General features: G+C 36.0%; 3 protein-coding genes across 5 annotated transcripts in view; all 3 read left to right on the top strand.

Moving 5' to 3' along the window:
* Positions 1 to 8983, top strand: part of LOC126378074 (glycerol kinase) — a 66132-nt gene extending 57149 nt beyond the window's left edge. For 2 of the 3 annotated variants that reach the window (XM_050026210.1, XM_050026208.1), the window contains exons 13-14: positions 770 to 907; positions 1558 to 4543. In XM_050026210.1, coding sequence (XP_049882167.1) covers positions 770 to 907; positions 1558 to 2204 — 785 coding nt within the window. In that variant the 3' untranslated portion in view covers positions 2205 to 4543. Of the gene's footprint in view, positions 1 to 769; positions 908 to 1557; positions 4544 to 6008 lie in introns of those variants that run through there. The other variant, XM_050026211.1, reaches the window with a different exon arrangement.
* An 875-nt stretch (positions 8984 to 9858) lies between these two features.
* LOC126378133 (uncharacterized) lies at positions 9859 to 12554 on the top strand. Its single transcript, XM_050026318.1, has 2 exons — positions 9859 to 11206; positions 11502 to 12554. Exons 1-2 carry the CDS (start codon positions 10082 to 10084, stop codon positions 11592 to 11594), a joined length of 1218 nt encoding a protein of 405 aa, XP_049882275.1. The 5' UTR covers positions 9859 to 10081; the 3' UTR covers positions 11595 to 12554.
* Positions 12555 to 13106: 552 nt separating this feature from the next.
* LOC126378048 (titin-like) overlaps positions 13107 to 16078 on the top strand; it is a 795425-nt gene continuing 792453 nt past the window's right edge. Inside the window, exon 1 of the mRNA XM_050026148.1 lies at positions 13107 to 13168. The gene's annotated coding sequence lies outside the window, so the exon portion shown is untranslated. The remainder of the gene's footprint in view (positions 13169 to 16078) is intronic.

The following is a 16078-nucleotide window of genomic DNA, read 5'->3' as shown; positions in this document are numbered from 1 at the left end:
CGACGCCCACTGCTGGGCATAGGCCTCCCCCAAGGATCTCCACGACGATCGGTCCCGCGCTGCCCGCATCCAACGGCTTCCCGCGACCTTCACCAGATCGTCGGTCCACCTTGTAGCGGGCCTACCCACTGAGCGTCGTCCGACACGTGGTCGCCATTCCAGAACCCTTCCGCCCCAGCGGCCATCGGTTCTCCTCGCTATGTGTCCTGCCCACTGCCACTTCAGCTTTGCAATTCTCCAAGCTATGTCGGTGACTTTAGTTCTCCTGCGGATCTCCTCATTTCTGATTCGATCCAGCAGGGAAATACCGAGCATAGCTCTCTCCATTGCCCGCTGAGCGACACTGAGCCTCCTCACGAGACCCATAGTAAGCGGTCACGCGGCTTTTCGTCCTCAATAAAAAAAAATAAAAAATCTAGTTACTTTTTGTCAATCCACCTGACAACCCACACGGTAGTATAAAAATAAATGTTTTATGAGCTATGCAGTGGCGGCCGTAGCAAAATATTTAGGTGGTGTGAGACCTCAAAGTGGCACCCCTCAGCCCCTTAAAATATGAGCAATCTAACCCAAAAAGAAGAAGAAAAGAAATAAAGTTAAGAGGTGAAGTTAGTTTGCGGCCAGGGTGAACTAGTCTTGGTTGATTTTGGCGCGAACACCTTCCCTCCCCCTTAGTTCGGCGCCCGGTGCGGTGGCACCCCACGCACCACCCTAGGGCCGCCACTGGAGCTATGTATACAAGTGTTAATCGGCATGTTATTACCGGCAGTACGCGCCCACTCGTGGGACATGTCGGCGCTGGGCGTGGCCATCGCGGCGGGGTACTCCGCCGGCGTGTGGAGCATCGACACGTGGCGGCGACAGGCCACGCACGCCGACACCTATCTACCCACCACCACGGACGACGGTGAGGATACTTTGAAACTAATGTGCTTGGACTTAGGAGCCCAGTTTTGTTTAATTGTTTTTGATGATAAATCGGCTGCAGCTGAAAGTCAGCGCCATAATCTAGCTACAGCTAGGCTATGGCATTAGCTGTTTATTTATAATTCTAATGTTAATTACCAACTACCATTTTACAATATGTAATTATGTATTTTTGCCGAATAAATATTTTCTTTCTATATTCAATAGTTGTTGTGTCCGATCCGGGTCCATATGCGTTACTCACCTTATATTACCAGCTTACTACCATGTGGAACGCAATATGTTATGATTATGATTAACCCTGACACTAGGGTTACTGAGGTGGTCATCCACCTCACAACGTACACGATAGAAGGAGATGGTTAGATATTATATGATAATTGACAAAAGTAAAACCCGTTTTCGACTTACAACTTACATAATAAAACTTACTTAAAACTGTATGTAAATCTTTTACTAAAAGTTCAAATTTGCCTTACAGAGTCAATTAAAAACATTGGTCGTAGGTAATTTATTTTTAACGTTTGACGTTAGCTGAGCAAACCATGAAATGTTAGCTGTCACTTTTGAGCATACCTGGTTTTCTTATACCATGGTTATAGAGATCTAAAACCAGTTTTTCATTGACAGATCGCGACGCGCGGTACACTAAATGGAAGATGGCGGTGCAGCGCTCGCTAGGGTGGGCGACGACCAAAAAATCCATCGCTATGACAGGTCAGAAACGAAAGAATAGCATGCAGATAAGCTTTGACACTCTATCGCCAGTTGGCAGTAGGAAAAACTCAATATTCGACCGCAAAAATTCGGTTACAAACGATCAAGACCGACGGAACTCTCTCCTAGAAAATTGTATAGCTGAACAAAGCGTTGTTACTGAAAAGGAAGATTTCGTCGAGGATCTGCTGAAGTATTCAGCGAGAAAGTTCTCGATTTTCGTCCCCTTCCGCATCCCTAAAGCCGAAAGAACAATTTTAGACGACGCGGAGTATTTTATGAATAAAAAAGAATGCGATTACGGCATGTGCCAGTGTTGCGATACAGCGAAAAAGCTGCCAACTAACTGGGAGACGATCGAGGAAATAATCGAGAATGATCCCGAGATTATATTCGATTCTGACGACAACCCTATTATGGTCGAGCCGAAGTCAGATGCTGTGCTCCTAGATCCAAGGGCGTTAGGCAGTATTAGTTTAGCTAAAAGAATCCACTTAGAGAAATTGCCTGATATATTTAGAACTATTTGTAGCAAATTTTCTCATTCGTCTCTTACGTAAACGACATATTTCAGTACTTTATTTTCGAGGGTTAATTGTTGTCAAGTACTTATCGTGAATTCGTGACATTTGAAGTCATTTCTGTGATTAAGCTAGGTAGATAAAGACAGATCGAGCACCGCAATTTTTTTCTCAGTATATTGGTGTTGATTCCAGTACACGTCTAATTTTATTTTAAAATATAAAATAATTTCCGTCGAAAAGGAAAGGGACGGGTAATCGACAGGCATAAAGTTTATGGAACACACGACAATTTTAGGCAGAAATTTAAACACACGAAAATGGGTTACATACCAGTAAGATGCCTATTTGATTCGCCCGGGTTATTCATTCATTCACTCATTCATTTTATAATTAGCAGCTGTCAATCATCCGTCCCTTTCCTTTTAGGTGGTTAAGAAAAAGAGAAAATCAAAACTGCCTATTTTTCCCATCAGGTGTCCCTACTGTTGAGTGTTCTTAAATTTTGTCAGTTCCCTATACTATTTGAGTAAACAAACATATCGTTTTGGTTATATTTTGACTACAATATAACACTTTGCGCAGCGTTTAACAGCAAAATTATAGTGTTATATTTATTCCCTAAAGATCGGGAGAAGAAAGCTTAGAAAAATTTATTTTCAATCAAAACTGCCTTATTGTAACTGGCTGCTTTTTTTTTCGTAACTCATCCTTCAGACGGGATACACTTCGCGTTGCTCCATTTTATAGCAAGTTATCACCACCAATTTTAGCTATATGGAGAACTGTCGAAATTTAGGAATACTCAACAGTGCTACCGCCTACATTTGAGCTTCTAGTTTTTACGTTCATTTGTGTACTGAAATCAGGGCCATTATCAGTATAGCATGATAGTGTATCTAAGTGTACGTATGCATCAGTTTTACAGCAGTTATTCCGTCATATTTCAAGGTATGAAGGGCTTTTGGGAATGGAAAGTAATCTTTTGTCCATCATAAGGGATGTTATCATAAAATTGATCACGTTTCTCTAACTCCATTCACAATTCACCAATCTGATATAAAATATAACTAGGGAAAATTATCATCGATAAAGGAGTTATTTTTTCCATTTAACAAAATATAAACTTGCAAATTTTACTCAATTTTTTTTTAATAATTTAGTGTATTTTGATATTGGGACTTTTTTAAATCAAATAGGTTTGCTTTTGGCACCGTTCTGCCTCTTAAAGTGTGACAACCCAAAAGGTGCCTATGCAGTTTTGCCTTAAGAAACTCAAGTTGTGAGTTGAAGGGAACACCAATGCTGGAAGTGCATTCCACTTCTGACTTAAAAGATGTAACATGATAATTACCTATTTTAGAATAGAATAGAAATAGTTTATTATGAAAGGACGCCACACATACAAAAAAAGACAACAACATCATATGAAATTTCCACTAAAACAATTACAAAAAAGCATGACGGATGTTAGTCGAAATGATCATAAGGTGGTGGTGGACGTCCTGAGATAAAAGGGCCTCACTCAGCACAAGTCGCGGCGTGAACCACGACGCTGATATTATGTGTGGACCCTGTTGGTCACCTGTCGACCCTGTTTCTCATTGCTCGAGGCACATAATTATGCAAAAATATAATGTAATACCAGCGGTATTATATATAAAAATAATTGTTGCTTGATATTTGGATCAGATACATATAGAATACCTATATTTCTTCTCCTTATTTTGGTCAGAATAATAATGAGTGGAAGATGTGTCGTGCCTGGGTGTAATAACAAGGGTCATCATTTATACCCAAAAACAGAAAGATAAAAGATGCGTATGTCTGTTATCCATGAAATTAGAAGTTTAAGAAGACAAAACTGTACAGCGCCATCTAGTTTTTTTTGGGGAACGTAGTCTGCAAAGTCCCTCAGTGTTATACAACGCTAAATATTATATCTGTTTAGTGTGACATGTAATAAAAAATTGTTGCAAGTTTATTAAAATTGCATGAAACATATTACTTAAAACTATTCCATAATTAAATAATCTTTTCATCGAATAAAAAACAAGTGATTTATATGAATTATTTGGATTTTGTATTGCGTTTTATTAATGATTTCGATATACTTTAGGAAAAAAATACCCGTTAAAACTGATGTTTGTTGTACGTTAAAAAAAGACAAAGCCACGAATCTATAATGTGATTTTAATTAAATTAGCAGTATAGAGAAAAAAAAAACATTATTTTTTGTCTCTGTAGGTTAATAGAAAGGCATTGTTACTTGCGCTAGATATTTTTCTTTTTTATTTATAAAATGTTATTTTTACTAACAATAAAATAAGACTGTTATTTAACATGATTACGAATAAAAAGTATTATTTTTACTTGAATGAGTTTTTAATTTCTTCCGCCATTATGCATGAGAATTTTGCGACCTCTTCTCGATATTTACAATAATTTTGCTCTATCATTTTTAAGGCCTTTTTGTGAAAATAATTTATTTTAAAATCATTAAAATTTAATGATTCGGTACAGTCGTTAACGAATTAAAATTACCATTGAAATTGCTTACGAAAGATAAATTGATTGATTGATTGAGTTTATTTTTTGAGAATTTCGGTAATTTGGTGAAAGATTTCTTAAGATTTTTTGTACAAATAAACAATAGAATATCAGCTTTAGATTACATGCAAATACACCACCCAGTATTAGGTATAACAAAAGTATCAAAATTAGAATCCATAATAAATTAATCCATCATTATAATTTATTCAAATTATATTTTAACTCCCAAATGAATGATAAAATAATATTGTTCGCGACTGTACCTACCTACAAGTTGTCTTGACGGTGTTCTTCATACAATTTGACATTTAAAGATAAGTTCCCTTTCGTTACTAAGATATTTTTAATTTCACTGTAAAATATCTATAAACTCAATATTTTCACAGGTTTTAAACCACTAAAAAGCTTTGGCGTGGTGTAACTTAACATTATATGAATCCTTCATTGGTGTAGTTATATTTTTCATAGCTTTTAGGGGAAGCTTCATCAAATCAAATATACTTTATGAGTTTTTTTTGAGGAGGCTGGGGGGCTGGGATCATTTGCACTTCATTTATTTTTACACCCATATTCTAACATGGTAACTTATATCGCCGTCCACTCCGTCTGCAGTTGAGGCGACCTTGACGACTCCCTCGAACTTAGCTCAAAATCGATGAAAAAAATATATGAAAAATGTTTTTATTACCAGAAAACAATACAATGAGGCACATAAAGTATAATGGGTACTTATATTAAAAATATATCCAAATGAACAGAGGTTCCCAAACTAGGCGGAGCCTGTATCTTGGGAAACCGTAAAAAAATGGGTACATGTGATGTTGGCGCATAGTTTGCCAAAGGAAACTTAAATTAAACTTACATCTAAGTAGGTATTAGATATTCTTAGACATCGCCTCAATCTTACCTCGAGTTTACCCCAGTGACGTTGAGTGAAGGGATGACGTCATTATTTTCGTATTATTTTATTGGCAGTATGATATGCTCGACTCGAGTGAAAGTCCTCAAGTGTCAACTCAAAATACCAGAATACTCAGCTGAGATCGAGTAAACATCTTAGAATACGGGTGTTAGTATCAGCTGTTACTCTTTTTATATGACAGTATAATACTTGAGTAATTATCGCACCTAGTATTCAATCTTTCATCCCATCTATTTTATTTACTTCAAAAGGGACATAACGAAGCAACATTTTTGTCATTATACTCACATATATTTACCGTTATTCAAATAATCACCAAGCTTCGTAAACAGGAACGCAATAAAAAAAAACATATCTTTTTTTTACAGAGGAGAGGTACAGACTTCTGGCATCTATTCCAGCGACATTATATATTATCGGAAGCTTTACTATGCTAGTCGTTGCAAGTATGCTCAACAATAGTTGATAAGCCGTTTATATCACTATTACAGTAATCTAAGCTAAAAGTTGTATGCCATACGAATTGAACGTAGTATCTTGATTAGTGATAGGCGATTGTTCCAAAAATTACCAATGGACTTATTCGAACGATTCCATAAATACTATCCGAAAGATCATTCGTCATTCGAATGAAAATTAATCATTCGAATTATAATTCCCTATTGGAATATTTTTGACCAAAATAATTTATTCGAATAAAAAATTGAATTAATAATTCAAATGATTTTATGATTACGTGTGAAACGTGACATTCATGGCTGTTTCTATTTTATTTAAATAACACAATTGTATTTGTTATTTGTTTATTTTATTGCATTTTTGGTCGCAATTAAATTTTTACTTTTATTTTTGAAAGTTACAAAATCGTGAACAGCGTAAACAAATAATTCGAATAAAGCAAATTAATTCGAATGCTTATTTTTCATTCGAATACCCCGTTCCTATAAATAAATAATTGTAATACCATTCGCCCTTCACTAATTTTAATTTAATTAATCCAGTCACTTCTATAGGATGTTGTGAAAAACCAAATTTGTTAAATGCTCAAGATGTTTCTTTAATATGAGTACATTTGAATTAACTTCTTGTACAATTTTCGCTTGACTTTATACAGAGTGATTATAAAGTGATAGTTAAAAAAGTATGACTTTTGAATGGAAACGTGACTAGCGAATTTAGTATGAGTAGTTAATTTTTATAGTCATTTATTTAATTATTTTTAGTTTTAATTGGTTTCTTGTAACGTCCTAAGCTGCGTAGGTATTAAAACATACACATATGTGTCAAAATCTAAGTCTATGATTCAAAATAAGTTGGAATAATCAATCTTATGTCGGTTATGGTTGAAAGATGAATATAAACGTGTTAATAACGGTGAACGACAATAAACATGGAAGCAGGGATTATTAACGCCAAAACTCACTCAAAAAACAAAACACAATAGCAAAATAATCTATTTGTAAATAAACTATTTGTCCGTGATTTTGAAGCCCCGCCCCCCGCGGTATGATTGTCATTGCGTCATTTTTGAGCCACAAGAATACTAAATAAATAAATAATTGGCCATTTTATTTGACAGGTCGAAACATATGAAAATGTCGAGTCGATTACAGACTGAGCCTGCTTAGTAGAATGATTGTCAAATTGTATAATATATTGGTCTAATTCTAATAGTCTGCAATGGTGCTAATTCCAAACATTTCCTTTTTGTTTTAAGTTAAAAGGTATGGGCTTGTCTTCTGGAATCAGCATCGTTATCAACATCATCTACAAAAACTCACAGATATCTGACATAAGATTGACTATTTAATGTCTTAGTTCTAAACTCAACCGACTTTGGTAGCTAGAAGCTATAAGTGCAATGTACGTATATGAATTTCATTACTATAAATAAATCATTCAATCATAAAGAATTCTATAAGAATGTAGTTAAGAATCATTCAAATTAATTTATTATAACTAAAATGACAATTAAGAATCATTCAATATAATTGTTCAATGTTGTATTTAATACTATATCATCTCTAGTTATGAAAGTTAACTGTTAGCATGTGTTTATATTCAGATTCACGCAAAGCGAATACTAAGAGTCGCTTCCGTCTGGAAGAAGATAATTTTAGTTTAGTTTGATAGTTGAAAATCTATCTCTTTCTACTGAGGGTCGGCTTATACTAGGGCTGAGTTGATCCTAAATTTAAAATAACAAATTCAACCTTCGAAGAAGATTGTAAAAAGAACCAATCAGCGTTAGTCGCAATTTCTAAATATGAAAATGCGCACGTCATTTTAAAATCTCATAAGTAATATATGCGTTACTCTGCGGATTTTAAGGTTCAATTTGTTATTTTAAGTTTTGGATTGACACTTCGATTCCTTATGGTATTAACCCTAAGTGTGATGAAGGACGACCTTCATTTTGGGACTGTCAAACTAAATTAATTCGACGGAATTAGAAAGAAGCATGTAAATAAAAAACATACAGTCATAAAAATATAGGTACCTGTGCAATCGTGCATATCACATGTTATACAGAATTACTCTTGCTATAGAATAATGTGTATCTAAAACCGAATAAAAGTGTATAATATAAACTTTCAGGAAATAACGAACGTCCTTTTTTCGATACCAATTACAATTTTGATTTAAATAATCTTATACATACTGTATCTAATATATTATGTAGAAATATCCAGTTTATATCTGTAGGAACAAAATTAATTCAGTTTTAAAAATAACAATAAATAAATAAATACACAAATTAATTATGAATAGTTTTGTTATTTGTTGCATTAATTTATGAAACTGATATTGTTATTAATTTTTACAAATCATTCCTATTATTGCATTGTAGTGAAATTTGCATTTGTTAATGTTTTTACATCAATTTGTAATTAATTATTGATAAATGATTTTTGAAAGACAATTTTGAATTTTAATTTAAGTAATTTAATTTTGTACTTAATTGTTTTGTGAGTTACCATTTAGTTGTAGCCTTTGGGTATTTTTATCAGAATATTTTGTGGTTGTTTATATATTTTGTTAGAGTAATTATGGTTGATCAAAATATTATTTGAAACGTTGTGTGGAATTGTTATTTTATTTTTATTTATTCAATTAATTCTAAATTTTGAGAAATACAGACTAGTGGTATATTTACAGACTTTTGTGTAAATATTTTATAAATAGGTACCTACCTAGGTACTACTTACATATACAGATATGTGGCTATTGATTTATATTTTCCAAATCATAAGTAGTAGGAAATGTTGCAATTATAAATTATTTGTAAAAGAATCGCCATTTTACTTCAGCCGTATTCAATTAAATCGTTCCTATAAATATGCTTTCTGTGTTTTATTTATTATACCAATAGTCCTTTGCTTATATAATAATGAACTATAAATAGTTATGTAGGTACCTATTTGACAACTTTTTACGAAATGTCTAAACGAAAGTTTTCTTTGAAGTTTGTATGGTGACGTCATCAATAAAAGCGGTCAAACGTCGCACTCATTACTTAACGTTACTTAATTCATAAATAAAATTCGAAAATAACTCGGAAAGTAAAATGTGATTGATTTTAGATCATCTTAGATTAGCTTCTATTTCAAATACCTTGATACTACTATTAATAGGTACCTTACTATTGATATATCAAACAATGGAATTCCCCCGCTTGCCCCGGTGATAATAGGCGTGAGTGTATGTATCTCTACAATATTAATGTCTTGTAAATCTGTGTGCATTATTATTATTTACTTGTTTAGAATGTGAATATTAATAGGCATTCTTTATTACCTATCCGCGACATTTTCACAAATTATTTTTAAATTATAAAATAGCTGGATCAAAAACCTCGAAAGTAAAAATAATTATTTCCATGTTTGGAAAGATTTTGTTCGAATTTCAAAACTTTTTTAAATTCCGCGCCGAGAATATGCTGAGGTTGGCGTCATTGTCTTTCGGTATGTTCATGAATAATTTAATTTTCAGCTGCAAGTTATTGTTGTTCAGGTTTTTCTATTCAGGACGTCCACGAATAAATATTTTGCTCTGTATTCATCTTCATTTACAATAACGTACTTTTTGAACGAAAGGATTATATACTGCACTTGACTGCAAAAAATAATTGGATTTTAAACGTTATGTATCTTAACTTGAATGCATCTGTTCCTTATCATTCATTGGTTTACAAATGCTACCAACTTGACCAATAAACGTCATACATAATCACGAGATTTTGTGAAGTGATAAAATTGAAAACAGAGGTCATTATTAAATAAAACTAAACCATATGAACTGAAAATTCTTAAGAAAGATAGAGAAAATGTTGTTAATGTTAAATATTGCTGTATAACATTGAAATTATCAATTGGATTCTAAATGTCAGTGACTGAAACATGAACTCGAAATCATAAAACATTTTCATTTATAATAAAAAATGGATATAAATAATTTGCCTTTGGAAACATTTGTTGAAATACTGAAGAGAACCGATGGATACAGTGTAGGAAAGTGTCGACGAGTGTGTAAACAGTGGAAAGAGATCATTGACGTGACGAGCCTACTGTGGCAAGAGTTTTGCAGGAAAGACTTCAAACATGCGTCTACAATCGCCAAAAGGAAAGTCGGCGACGATGTCCAGTGGTACCACATCTACAAAAACCTAACAATGTGGTCAACAAAAACATCGGATGTCGATAAAGAATTACGAGAGTTTTTCAAGTTCAATGAAGAGGATACTTTGCATGCTCTCGAGACGGATTATAATCTATTACCTCTGCGGGATAATCGAGGATTCGTTCTTTATGAAATTACTACATTGAAGTACCTACCAGTTGCAGTACCAGAGAAACACTGCCTAAAAATCTCGCACAACACCTGTGCATCAGCAATTTTAACAAAATCTGGTTTATACCTGCAACGGTCTGTTGAGAATCCAGCCCACACTTCCGAAGCATTCTTCCAAGCAGACAATTTCATCCTGACCAAAGATGCACTGTACTTCTACAAAGACCGTGATGTTTTTAAATGTCTACTAACTTTAGAAAAAATACCATTGAAACTTATACTTAGATGTGATTATGATATCAAAGAAATGAAAGTTAGTGATGATATAGTTTATATATTTACTAGATGTGGTAAAATTGTAACCATAAGTAATGACAAGAATTTGTCTGTAAAGCCGATAAATATCCCAGTTGAGTGGATACAACACATAAAACACATCTGTGCATTAGATGATAAGAACTTCATATGTTATTCGCGCCGTCTTTTCAAAATAGAAACTGACAAATACCAACATTTGTACCTGGATTTTCCACCAATCAGTGCTTTGTTTTTCTATAGTGACTTCGTAATTATTGGCACGACTACGTCTGAAATACTGTTGTATAGATTATTTTGCCAGGAAAGGAATACAAAGCCGTCTTTTGAAGTTCTAGCTACACTGCCTGATGGAAAATATGCTGTACATTTGGATATTTGTGAGAGGAAAACAGGACCATTAATCATAATCGGAACACATCTTGAAATTATACTTCTGGATTTAGAGTTCTTTCCACATGTAAGTATGAAATAAAAGCTACTTTTTATTACATTAGTAAACAGATTACCAGATGTAGGATGTGTAACATAAGCCTACAAGACTATCTCCCAATTGGGGCAGGAAGGTACATCCATCTGAAATAAGTACCCACATCTCACCAATCTTTTTGTTAGATCAGCGTGATAGATGGTGAGCCATATTGCCATCTATAATGGGTGAAGTGTGTAATATTGTATGCATTTTTATTTCAGTTATTCTAAACATTTATGCTTTATATTATCAATATTAACTGGCATCTTTTCTTTTTTTCCAGGAAACACCAGGCAAAATATCATTTCCTCCAAACAAACTTGCCATGTACAAAAGGATGTTGAAATTAAGGGACAGATTGAAAGCAAAACAATAATGTGTAGCAGAAACACTTGTGAGATAAAATTCTTGTAGATCCTGGTCCAGATTTTGCGCTTGGTATCAAAGCCAATCAGGAGCAGGAACCTTCCGCGTGGGATCTCAAATAAGTTCGCAATTTGTGTCGTTCTTAGGTGTCTATGGATGCTAACAACGATAAAAAATAGGCGTGCATGGCGACATAATTATTGCGCCTACAAAATGCACGATAATTATTAAAAAAAAAACATAAAAATATGTTTGCCTAGTTGTTCTCCTATTGTCAGCCTTTAATTACGGTCCTGGTGAAAGATCTTTTCAAGACAAGTTTATGCAGTCTCGCCCATAATTCCTATCGTGGTTGGCAGAACTAGAACTCATCAGTTAGACAACCAGCTGAATTACATTAAAACCCTTTACAAATTGTTTTTGTTCCTAAGCTTAAGTATTTAATTGGAGTATACATAAATTGCCTATATACGTCGCACTGCTGGGCACAGGCCTCCCCTCAATCAAACGGAGGGGGTATGGAGCATACTCCACCACGCTGCTCCACTGCGGGTTGGTGGAGGTGTTTTTACGGCTAATAGCCGGGACCAACGGCTTAACGTGCCCTCCGAAGCACGGAATCATCTTACTTTTTCGGACAATCAGGTGATTCAAGCCTGAAAAGTCCTTACCAAACAGGACAGTCTCACAAAGTGATTTCGACAATGTCCCCATCGGGAATCGAACCCGGACCTCCAGATCGTGAGCCTAACGCTCTAACCACTAGACCACGGAGGCTGTTGATTTAATTGGTGTATTTATTGTCAAATAACTTTAAAAGAAAGATGTTTTTAATTTATTGTTCTAGGTATCTTATTCCTTGTAAATTATGTGCAAATGTGATTTTTGTGAGTAAAACAGTCTATAGGTATTGTTAATTGAGATTGGGTCTTCATAGTTTATAGGGAAATAAATTATTAACTTTTAATAACTGTTTTTATTTACTCGCACGCCATTAGGTATGGGGACTGTTTGGGCATTATAAGATTATAATATTCTAAATAAGTGGGTAGGTAGTAATAATAATAGGGTAGTTTCCAACTAGTCAAATCAGTTACTTTTTGTTAAACGTCAAAACACAAAATGTCTATGGAATTTGTATGAAAAAGCTACCTGTGACGTCATAAAAAAGTGACAAAATGTCGCACTTATTATTACATTTTTCTTAATTAAAATTCATAAATAAGTTAAAAAGAAAAAGAAAACGTTTTTGGCACCTTTAGATCTGTCTTTATTTAGTAATTAAAATTTTACAATTTATCTTTGACCTAGGAAACTACCCAATTCGCGACTAAAAAGCGAGCGAAAAGTGGGTAGTCGTTTTTTTCACCTTTCGCGTGGGCGCCATTATCGTCTGATTCGCTAGATAAATCGGTTTCGGTTGGATTTCTCTATATTTTTAAAGAATATTTCTTTATTTGGTGTGTATGTTAAGTGAAATAAGAATTGTGTAGAGATCCTTAGTGATATCGGACGTGGTAATTACTGATACTGGGACTACCGACATGTTACGAACTCCTGTTAAAATCGTGGACCTCGGTCAAGGTGAGTAGTTTAAATCTCTTAATTGCTTATTGTAGTGTCTGAAAAAGAATAACAGAAATACTTGATGAGGCGGGTTAAAACGCCACGTATAAGCAAGTCATCAAAAAAGCAATAGTTGACTTTTATATGCGCAAACATAAAAGGCCACATGAATTGCTTCCATGTGGCCTTTTTAATCCCCCCAGGTCACTATCGCAGTATTAGGCTGCATTTCGGCGCGTGCGGCTCCTGCAGTGCGTCTATGTGCACGTTTACCTTTAATCGGACTATCTGGGCTAGACAAGCACATGTTACCTACCTATGTACTTTTTATGCGGCATTCGTTTGACTTTCAAGAATGTTCTTCTTCTATCGTGTGGATTGTGAGGTGAATTACCAACCCCATCGACCCTGGTGTCAGGCCTCGGTCTCGAATTTTGCGGGCAGCGGAGCGGCAGCGGCGGCGGCGCGGGAGAGGGGCGGGCAACGCATACCTGTTCTCGAAACCAGCGGGCAGATCGCGCGGCACTGTAGCGCTGTAGTGTTGTGTTCGTGGTTGTGTTGTCGACATTCGCAAACGAAATGTCTGAAAATCGGCGACAACGGCGTTTTTTATTTCTTCCCATAAACGATTAATTATTCTTCTATTTTTATGGTTCACATCTTTGCTGTTCCATATGGGTCTCCTCTCAAAGATTGCCGAAATAATTTGCTCTTGCACGTCCGAGGACATTTTGATACCTACGTCACGAAAAAAAAGTACAACACTATACTACAATGCAGACGCGCAACGGTCACCGCTCGACTGGAGTGCACCGCTCGTTGCCCGCCCCCGCGCCGCTGTTTTCGAGACCCGGTCCATTTGACGATACGCATAAGATCCTGCCGCTCCCGCGCCGCCGCCGCCGCCGCCCCGCTGCCCGCAAAATTCGAGGCAGAGGCCTTAGGGTTATTACTGAGCCGCCATAGGCCCCTGACATGACTCATGTAACGACTACGTACTTACACCAGTAAGTAATAACCGGGACCAACGGCTTAACGCGTCTTCCGAAGCACGTCTTTTTACTTTTTGGACAATCAGGTGATCTGCCTGTAATGAATGAAGAATGTTAATATTAACCAATTACAAAAAGTCCACGTTTTGTAAGATTAGTAATTAATTGCCTGCAATTTAATTTACGACATGTACAATTCTCATCGCTGCCAAAAACCACCAATATACCGTCTCAACCAAAATACCTCCGCAAATCCTTTAAAAATAGACCTCGGGACCTCACAAAAGGAAAACAGACCATTTGACTTAATTAATCCGCTCGACATGCACACATTTTACGAGAAACACTCGTTATTCTGTTATTACGCCATTTTGAACAAAATAGCGGGGCATTTGAAGGGTCAAGAGAGCTGACCCCAGTTTTAAAACAGGATTTCAGGATTTTTGAGGTAATACGATGTTTTTTGAAGAAGCAGTTTAGTGGCTGCGTTGAAACGTAATAAATGACGACTAAGTATTTGTAAAAATAATTCTATCTACTTTTAAGTCACCCATCAAAATGTTTTATTGATAAACAAAATTACAAATTACTCATCTGCGGCAAATGTACAATAAGTCACGGAAATAAAGACGTTTAGTAAAAAGTAACTGATTTGACTTCTTTAAAACTGGCCTATTGTCGTATAAAATCCTCTTTATAAAACGCAGTCTTACAGATCACGGGGATGTAGAGCGGAATACAGTCGACTGTCGGGTGAAGAGGAGGGCGATGTGCAGGACAAAAAGGTGGCATGCCACCACCCCCTGTGTTAAGGGGTAGTCTACTTCTTATCATCATCACCAGCCCATTAACGTCCCCACTGCTGGGGCACGGGCCTTCCCTATGGATGGATAGGGAGATCGGGCCTTAAACCACCACGCGGGCCCAGTGCGGATTGGTTGTTATTAACGACTGCTAATGCAGCCGGACCAACGGCTTAACGTGCCTTCCGAAGCACGGAGGAGCTGGAGATGAACTTTTTTTTGTGGTCACCCATCCTATGACCGGCCTTTGCGAAAGTTGCTTAACTTCAACAATCGCAGACCGAGCGCGTTTACCGCTGCGCCACCGAGCTCCTAATTTGACATTATGAGTTCCAATTTGCGATCACAATTCATGTTTGAATCAAAGATAATTGATTCGTAATATCAATTATCTATGATTTCCAGAATTTGTGTCCGATTAATGGCGATAGGCTCGCCTCCTATTACATAGAATTTAAACATAGCTGGAGAAAATTAGGCGTATTTACTAAGGATACACCTGTCTGTCTGTCTGTCTATCACTTCGGTGATACAGACGTATCGGGTAAGCACCGGCTACCCTTAGCCGTATCGCCACCTGAATGGTCGAGCAATTGGCGCAAGCCCGGTACGGGTATTCGAACCGGAGGTCCCCGTTTGAGAAGCAAGCCGCGCTGTACCACAGGACCACAGTTGACTAACTAAATTCTTAATCACAACATAACACAACGCTACCATACCTCATATTTTCCATAGATCTCACTGAATATCTGAACTTTCAAGCATCACTAGCCATAATTGAACCTCATGTATAATTCAGGGAGCAGCATAATTTTTGTCTGAACTTCTAAACTACTTCGGTCGACTAAGTTTAATTTGTTCAACTTTGCAATTTACTAACACCGAGCTGAGTTAGTGCACTCCCAGCCAGTTTGTGGATCTGAAATATTTGTGGGATTACCCTCCAAACTTACGGCTTATTTGGCACGGGATGCTCTGAAGAATGGTACACCGTTTTGAACCACCGTGCCGGACTTCACAGGGCCCTAGACGTTCTTTAAAAAATAAATAAAAATAAACATAAAATATTGATATACAATTGAGTAATTTAGCTGCCTAATATCAGTTTTCAGACAGTTAATCCCATGCATTCA

This window comes from Pectinophora gossypiella, chromosome 25 (genome assembly GCF_024362695.1).
Source record: "Pectinophora gossypiella chromosome 25, ilPecGoss1.1, whole genome shotgun sequence".
Classification (NCBI taxonomy): Eukaryota; Metazoa; Arthropoda; class Insecta; order Lepidoptera; family Gelechiidae; genus Pectinophora; species Pectinophora gossypiella.
Note: the sequence above shows the minus strand (reverse complement) of the source record. Positions and strands in the feature narration are given on the sequence as shown.